The sequence below is a fragment of the Numenius arquata genome, chromosome 27 (genome assembly GCF_964106895.1).
Source record: "Numenius arquata chromosome 27, bNumArq3.hap1.1, whole genome shotgun sequence".
In the NCBI taxonomy this organism is placed as follows: Eukaryota; Metazoa; Chordata; class Aves; order Charadriiformes; family Scolopacidae; genus Numenius; species Numenius arquata.
The window spans coordinates 1,280,726-1,288,958 of record NC_133602.1 but is presented as its reverse complement, the minus strand read 5'-3'; the positions used below and the strand labels follow the sequence as shown (position 1 = coordinate 1,288,958).

Genomic DNA, 8,233 nt, shown 5'->3' with positions numbered 1-8,233 from the left:
CAGGCTCCATGTGCCTTCATCATCTCTGTGGTCCTTTGCTGAACTCTCTCCAGTAGCCCCACATCTCCCCTGTGCTGGGAAGCCCAGCACTGGACACAGCACCACAGAGGTGAGTGGAGGGCGAGGATCACACCCTTCACCTCCCAGCAACACTCTTCCCCATGCAGCCCAGCACCCCGCTGGCTGCCTCGGCCATAATCCACCTTGCCAGCTCATGCTCACCTCAGTGTCCCCCAGCATGCCGGGGCCTTTACTGACACACAGCTCTCCAGCAATCCATGGCCATTTCCCACGTCCTGGCTTGAACACTGGCTCTGGTCCAGCCTCTTCTGTGCGGATGCCCAGAGATGCTGCCGTGCTTCTCCAGAGCAGAGGGACCTGGCAGACGCGGTGCTGCTGCTGAGCCGAGAAGGCCAGGCAAAGAAGCAGTGCCAGCCCCTCTCCTGCTTTCTGCCCTTTCCCCGCCTCCAACAAGGCCCAAGAAAAGCCTCTCTCTCCCTTCCCTGCTGCTTGCATCCACCCTCTCCAAAAACCGCCCACCCTCAACCAGCCTGGGAAGTTCAAGACCAGCCTGTGACCTCACAAAAAAGCTGGTCCCCGCAACCCGCGGTATTCTCAGTTTGGGACAAGGAGCTAGAAAGACATGACTTGTATGCAGGAAAACTTTATTGTACCCAGACAGGAAGGAGAGATTGTCACAGAGATGGTGGGCGAGACCCAGAGACGATGGATGCAAGGTCCAAAGGGAGGCAGAGGGATCTTCCCCAGAGCATGGCTTCTTGCTCCACATGACCCCTCGGTGCAACATTCCAGATCCCGAGGACTTGGCCCATCAGCCGCACACAGCCTTTCGGGGCAAGCTCCTGCCCCGACCAAGAGATGAGAGGAAAGGACAGGGGAGGAGAGAGAGGGCAGGAGAAGAGGGCAGGGAAGGGACAAGGGTGTGCGACACTGCCAGCTGCCCGGGCTTTGGCTGGGGCTGCTCAGCACTACTGAGTGCCATGTGCCCACCAGCTCAGCCCTACATGGGTGCTGGTGGCATTGGCGGTTGGTCTGGGGTCAGTGCCTGTGTGTGGTGTGGGTCTAGCAGGGCCCACAGGTGTCCCAGAGCTTCTTGGTGTAGCGGGGCAAGACACAAGGGCTGCAGGCAGGAGCAGCGTAGGCTCTGCCAAAGGTGCAGAGGCCCCCCGAGCCCTGGGTGGCACCGGCCCCGTAGAGGCCCCCCAGCCCCAGGTTGCCCCCAAAGGCGGGTGCTCCGGAGGAGCCCACCACGGCTTGCTGGGGGAAGGAGCTGAGGATGGGGCCGGGGAAGGTCACCACGACGGGGGGTGGCTGGATGAAGGCCGTGGAGTCGGGGCACTGGCGGGTGCACAGGTCGTTGCAGCTCTCAGCGATGGGCTGAGGGACGGCCACGCTGGTCTTTGGTGGGCACAGGTCGTAGCAAGACATCTTTGTGCGGGATCAGATGGTGCTCTGCAAGAGGGCAGAGATGGTAAGAGATCAGCAGAGGGGAGTGCCCGAGGCAGACGAGCCAGGGCTGCAGAAAGCAGGAAGGAGGAGAGTCTCAGACTTACCTTGTTCCTCAAGGAGAAGGCAGCCAGAGCAGTGGTTGGGAGAGCCTAGCAGAGGCAGAGCTTTTATACTGTCCCAGCCCTTGCTCAGCACCACCTGGGCCAATCTGCAGAGGTGACACTCCCTCCTGCTGAGGAAGATGGGGCTGTCCTTCTCCTGCCCCTCCCTGAGTCAGCATCCCGTCTCCACACCAGCACATCCCGCTTCCCAGTCTTTCCACAACTGTTTGCTTTGTGGGATAAATGAGAGCGGGCAGCACCATGGTGGGGTGTTGCTGTTGAGGCATCAGATGGAGATCCCATGTCCTCAGCACCTGAAGGGATGACCGTGGCCAGCATCATGCCCCAGAAATGGGGCTGCAGGGACACTTGCGAGGGCTTGGCAAGAGCCTGTGAAACATGTTGCAGTGTCCGGGTCTGTGTTCCTTGCACCATGCACCTTGGGGAAGAGCACAAGGGGTCTTTCTCCAGACTTGCAGAGGGCAATTGGCAATGCCTGCAGGCACATAAAGGCCGGTTATGTTGGACTAGCGAGTGATGCATTGTGCTGAGCAGGCAGTGCCCGAGAGGAGTGCCTTTCATTTGGTATTTCGTAACCTTGCATCTCAGCAGAGAATAGCCACACAACGTACGTCATGCAGGAGGCCATCTTCTTGGCTAGCGTCATGACCCTGGACTTCCCTGTATCTCTGCAAAGAAGGCCCGGGTCCACCCTAACACCAAGCCCTTGGCAAAGAGCTATGGCACGCAGGACGCTTGCAGTCAACCTTTGTCACACTGCGTGCCCTCTTACGCAGCCAGAAAATGAGAAGAGAGTGGGGCTCATTTGGCCCATGAGGTGGCAGCTGGCAAGCGCCCGAGCAGGGTAATTGCAGGGGCTGATAGAGCGGGTTGGGGCTGCTGAGGAAACAGCATCAGCAAAAGAGCCCTGTGTGACCCAGGGAGGAGGCAGGGGCTCGGCTGGCGTGGGCCACGTGCCCCCAGCGTGGCCAGCTCCTCCCCACGCTCGCTGGACCAGCATAAAAGCAGTGGCCTCGCTGAGCACTGACATCCACTGCTCCTGCCTCGCTCTGCTCAGGAAAAGGGTAGGTGGGTGCCTGTGGGTCTGTGCCTCCTGTGGCAGGGGCCAGCGTAGGGCCTCCTTGGCCAGGAGAGCTCTGACAGCAGTGGCCGTGCTGGCAACAGCCATGGATGGCCAGCGCAGGCTGATGCACAGCGGGAAGAGGAAGGAGCCCCGTGGCCGTGGCACCGAGAGTCAGGCTCTGCACAGGCTCTTGGGGACGGCTTGTGTGGCCTCTGTGTGTAGAGAAAGGGCAAGGGGAGGGGTGTAGAGAGCAGGGCACTGCGTAGGGCTGGCTGGGCAAAGGGCAAGCAGTGAACAGTACATGCAAGGCTGTGGCTCTGGCCCCTCCAGCTCCAGGGCAGCTCTGGGAACAGGACGCTGCTCAGCTGGGGCACCTCCTCCATGCTCATGACACCATTCCTTGTGTCCTTGTCTTTCAGGCTCAGCTCTCTCACACAAAGATGTCTTGCTACGACCTGTGCCCACCAAAGACCAGCGTGGCCGTCCCTCAGCCCATCGCTGAGAGCTGCAACGATCTGTGCACCCGCCAGTGCCCCGACTCCACGGCCTTCATCCAGCCACCCCCTGTTGTGGTGACCTTCCCCGGCCCCATCCTCAGCTCCTTCCCCCAGCAAGCCGTGGTGGGCTCCTCCGGAGCACCCGCCTTTGGGGGCAACCTGGGGCTGGGGGGCCTCTACGGGGCCGGTGCCACCCAGGGCTCGGGGGGCCTCTGCACCTTTGGCAGAGCCTACGCTGCTCCTGCCTGCAGCCCTTGTGTCTTGCCCCGCTACACCAAGAAGCTCTGGGACACCTGTGGGCCCTGCTAGACCCACACCCACACGTCCCACAGTCCATGGCACAACTCAGCTTCACGTCTTCTCTCCTTTATCCCATCGTGCACCTCTCTCTATGACACCTCTCCGCCGTGCTCTGGCCCATGCCCAGCTGTGCAACTCCACCGTCGTCCCTCAGGCCACTTGCTTGTCTCTGCAATGACCACCGCCTGGCAGAAGCCTGAAGGAACACCTCTCCTGGAGCCTGCGGGGTTCAACCTTCTTCCTCTGCCTCATGTGTCTTTCTCCAGTCAATAAAACAAGCCTGCATCCTACCCCTGCCTCTGCCTTTTTCCTCACAAGGCCAGCAAGGGCTGCAAGGTTCCCTCACCCTCCTGCAGGACAGGCAGCCCTGGGGTGTTTGCAGGCCTTCGGCCTCCCTGTGCGTGAGCACGGCTGCCCGGGGCTGGGAGCCAGCCAGAAGAAATTTGTGCCGTGGCTCCAGCCCCTTTTGTGTCTCCAGGGCTCGTCTCTTCCCCTGGGACAGAAAGACCCTTCCTCTTCTTCCGTATCCCCTTCATTTTTCTGTCATTCATTCTCTTTTACCTCTTTCTCTCCCTGTTGTTCTTTTCCTTAGCCTTCTCCTTCTTGTCTAACTTGCCTCCTAAAGCTCCTTCCCTTTACCTTTAATCTTCTCCTCATTCCCGTTCATCTTCTCTTCATTTTCTCCTCCTACTTTGCCTGCATTTCTGTGCCTTTCTCCCTTCCCCTAACTCATGCCTTCCCGATTCTCCTTCAACTTCCCTTATTCCTTCCACTTCCTCATTCCCTTCCCTTCTTCAGCACAGACAAACACACCTGATGCTCCTCAGTTCAGTGAGGAAGACACAAAAATCACAGAAATCCTATCCTGATTCTTGCAGCAGGAGACTTTGCAGGACACCTTTTCCTGCTACGCCCTCCTCCAGGGTCACCCGGAGCCAGCTGCCCAGCAAAACGTCCAGATGACTTTTGCATGTCTCCAACGATGGAGACTCCGCAACCTCCCAAGGCAACCTGTGTCAGAGCTTGCTCAACCTCACAGTGAAAACAGTGGTTTCAGGTGTCTAGGGGAAGCCTCCTGTGTTTCAGCTGGTGCCCATTGCCTCTTCTCCTGGCACTGGACACATCTGGAAAGAGCCTGCCTCCATCTTCTTAACACCTAACCTTCAGTCATGTGTGCACCTTGATGAGACCCCAACCGGAGGCTCCACAGCACCAAGAGGAACAGTCCCAGCTCTCTCAGGTTCTCCCCAGACGAGACAGGCTCCATGTGCCTTCATCATCTCTGTGGTCCTTTGCTGAACTCTCTCCAGTAGCCCCACATCTCCCCTGTGCTGGGAAGCCCAGCACTGGACACAGCACCACAGAGGTGAGTGGAGGGCGAGGATCACACCCTTCACCTCCCAGCAACACTCTTCCCCATGCAGCCCAGCACCCCGCTGGCTGCCTCGGCCATAATCCACCTTGCCAGCTCATGCTCACCTCAGTGTCCCCCAGCATGCCGGGGCCTTTACTGACACACAGCTCTCCAGCAATCCATGGCCATTTCCCACGTCCTGGCTTGAACACTGGCTCTGGTCCAGCCTCTTCTGTGCGGATGCCCAGAGATGCTGCCGTGCTTCTCCAGAGCAGAGGGACCTGGCAGACGCGGTGCTGCTGCTGAGCCGAGAAGGCCAGGCAAAGAAGCAGTGCCAGCCCCTCTCCTGCTTTCTGCCCTTTCCCCGCCTCCAACAAGGCCCAAGAAAAGCCTCTCTCTCCCTTCCCTGCTGCTTGCATCCACCCTCTCCAAAAACCGCCCACCCTCAACCAGCCTGGGAAGTTCAAGACCAGCCTGTGACCTCACAAAAAAGCTGGTCCCCGCAACCCGCGGTATTCTCAGTTTGGGACAAGGAGCTAGAAAGACATGACTTGTATGCAGGAAAACTTTATTGTACCCAGACAGGAAGGAGAGATTGTCACAGAGATGGTGGGCGAGACCCAGAGACGATGGATGCAAGGTCCAAAGGGAGGCAGAGGGATCTTCCCCAGAGCATGGCTTCTTGCTCCACATGACCCCTCGGTGCAACATTCCAGATCCCGAGGACTTGGCCCATCAGCCGCACACAGCCTTTCGGGGCAAGCTCCTGCCCCGACCAAGAGATGAGAGGAAAGGACAGGGGAGGAGAGAGAGGGCAGGAGAAGAGGGCAGGGAAGGGACAAGGGTGTGCGACACTGCCAGCTGCCCGGGCTTTGGCTGGGGCTGCTCAGCACTACTGAGTGCCATGTGCCCACCAGCTCAGCCCTACATGGGTGCTGGTGGCATTGGCGGTTGGTCTGGGGTCAGTGCCTGTGTGTGGTGTGGGTCTAGCAGGGCCCACAGGTGTCCCAGAGCTTCTTGGTGTAGCGGGGCAAGACACAAGGGTTGCAGGCAGGAGCAGCGTAGGCTCTGCCAAAGGTGCAGAGGCCCCCCGAGCCCTGGGTGGCACCGGCCCCGTAGAGGCCCCCCAGCCCCAGGTTGCCCCCAAAGGCGGGTGCTCCGGAGGAGCCCACCACGGCTTGCTGGGGGAAGGAGCTGAGGATGGGGCCGGGGAAGGTCACCACGACGGGGGGTGGCTGGATGAAGGCCGTGGAGTCAGGGCACTGGCGGGCGCACAGCTCGTTGCAGCTGTCAGCGATGGGCTGAGGGACGGCCACGCTGGTCTTTGGTGGGCACAGGTCGTAGCAAGACATCTTTGTGCGGGATCAGATGGTGCTCTGCAAGAGGGCAGAGATGGTAAGAGATCAGCAGAGGGGAGTGCCCGAGGCAGACGAGCCAGGGCTGCAGAAAGCAGGAAGGAGGAGAGTCTCAGACTTACCTTGTTCCTCAAGGAGAAGGCAGCCAGAGCAGTGGTTGGGAGAGCCTAGCAGAGGCAGAGCTTTTATACTGTCCCAGCCCTTGCTCAGCACCACCTGGGCCAATCTGCAGAGGTGACACTCCCTCCTGCTGAGGAAGATGGGGCTGTCCTTCTCCTGCCCCTCCCTGAGTCAGCATCCCGTCTCCACACCAGCACATCCCGCTTCCCAGTCTTTCCACAACTGTTTGCTTTGTGGGATAAATGAGAGCGGGCAGCACCATGGTGGGGTGTTGCTGTTGAGGCATCAGATGGAGATCCCATGTCCTCAGCACCTGAAGGGATGACCGTGGCCAGCATCATGCCCCAGAAATGGGGCTGCAGGGACACTTGCGAGGGCTTGGCAAGAGCCTGTGAAACATGTTGCAGTGTCCGGGTCTGTGTTCCTTGCACCATGCACCTTGGGGAAGAGCACAAGGGGTCTTTCTCCAGACTTGCAGAGGGCAATTGGCAATGCCTGCAGGCACATAAAGGCCGGTTATGTTGGACTAGCGAGTGATGCATTGTGCTGAGCAGGCAGTGCCCGAGAGGAGTGCCTTTCATTTGGTATTTCGTAACCTTGCATCTCAGCAGAGAATAGCCACACAACGTACGTCATGCAGGAGGCCATCTTCTTGGCTAGCGTCATGACCCTGGACTTCCCTGTATCTCTGCAAAGAAGGCCCGGGTCCACCCTAACACCAAGCCCTTGGCAAAGAGCTATGGCACGCAGGACGCTTGCAGTCAACCTTTGTCACACTGCGTGCCCTCTTACGCAGCCAGAAAATGAGAAGAGAGTGGGGCTCATTTGGCCCATGAGGTGGCAGCTGGCAAGCGCCCGAGCAGGGTAATTGCAGGGGCTGATAGAGCGGGTTGGGGCTGCTGAGGAAACAGCATCAGCAAAAGAGCCCCGTGTGACCCAGGGAGGAGGCAGGGGCTCGGCTGGCGTGGGCCACGTGCCCCCAGCGTGGCCAGCTCCTCCCCACGCTCGCTGGACCAGCATAAAAGCAGTGGCCTCGCTGAGCACTGACATCCACTGCTCCTGCCTCGCTCTGCTCAGGAAAAGGGTAGGTGGGTGCCTGTGGGTCTGTGCCTCCTGTGGCAGGGGCCAGCGTAGGGCCTCCTTGGCCAGGAGAGCTCTGACAGCAGTGGCCGTGCTGGCAACAGCCATGGATGGCCAGCGCAGGCTGATGCACAGCGGGAAGAGGAAGGAGCCCCGTGGCCGTGGCACCGAGAGTCAGGCTCTGCACAGGCTCTTGGGGACGGCTTGTGTGGCCTCTGTGTGTAGAGAAAGGGCAAGGGGAGGGGTGTAGAGAGCAGGGCACTGAGTAGGGCTGGCTGGGCAAAGGGCAAGCAGTGAACAGTACATGCAAGGCTGTGGCTCTGGCCCCTCCAGCTCCAGGGCAGCTCTGGGAACAGGACGCTGCTCAGCTGGGGCACCTCCTCCATGCTCATGACACCATTCCTTGTGTCCTTGTCTTTCAGGCTCAGCTCTCTCACACAAAGATGTCTTGCTACGACCTGTGCCCACCAAAGACCAGCGTGGCCGTCCCTCAGCCCATCGCTGAGAGCTGCAACGACCTGTGCACCCGCCAGTGCCCCGACTCCACGGCCTTCATCCAGCCACCCCCTGTTGTGGTGACCTTCCCCGGCCCCATCCTCAGCTCCTTCCCCCAGCAAGCCGTGGTGGGCTCCTCCGGAGCACCCGCCTTTGGGGGCAACCTGGGGCTGGGGGGCCTCTACGGGGCCGGTGCCACCCAGGGCTCGGGGGGCCTCTGCACCTTTGGCAGAGCCTACGCTGCTCCTGCCTGCAGCCCTTGTGTCTTGCCCCGCTACACCAAGAAGCTCTGGGACACCTGTGGGCCCTGCTAGACCCACACCCACACGTCCCACAGTCCATGGCACAACTCAGCTTCACGTCTTCTCTCCTTTATC

At 60.0% G+C, this 8,233-nt stretch overlaps 2 protein-coding genes across 2 annotated transcripts; one reads left to right on the top strand and one right to left on the bottom strand.

Annotated features, from left to right (window-relative positions):
• Positions 1 to 5,792: 5,792 nt before the first annotated feature.
• On the bottom strand, positions 5,793 to 6,158 carry LOC141475827 (feather keratin 4-like). Its single transcript, XM_074164370.1, has one exon. It carries the CDS (start codon positions 6,156 to 6,158, stop codon positions 5,793 to 5,795), a length of 366 nt encoding a protein of 121 aa, XP_074020471.1.
• A 757-nt stretch (positions 6,159 to 6,915) lies between these two features.
• LOC141475854 (feather keratin 3-like) lies at positions 6,916 to 8,170 on the top strand. The gene is made up of 3 exons (XM_074164399.1): positions 6,916 to 6,963; positions 7,222 to 7,365; positions 7,784 to 8,170. Exons 1-3 carry the CDS (start codon positions 6,916 to 6,918, stop codon positions 8,168 to 8,170), a joined length of 579 nt encoding a protein of 192 aa, XP_074020500.1.
• Positions 8,171 to 8,233: the final 63 nt, after the last annotated feature.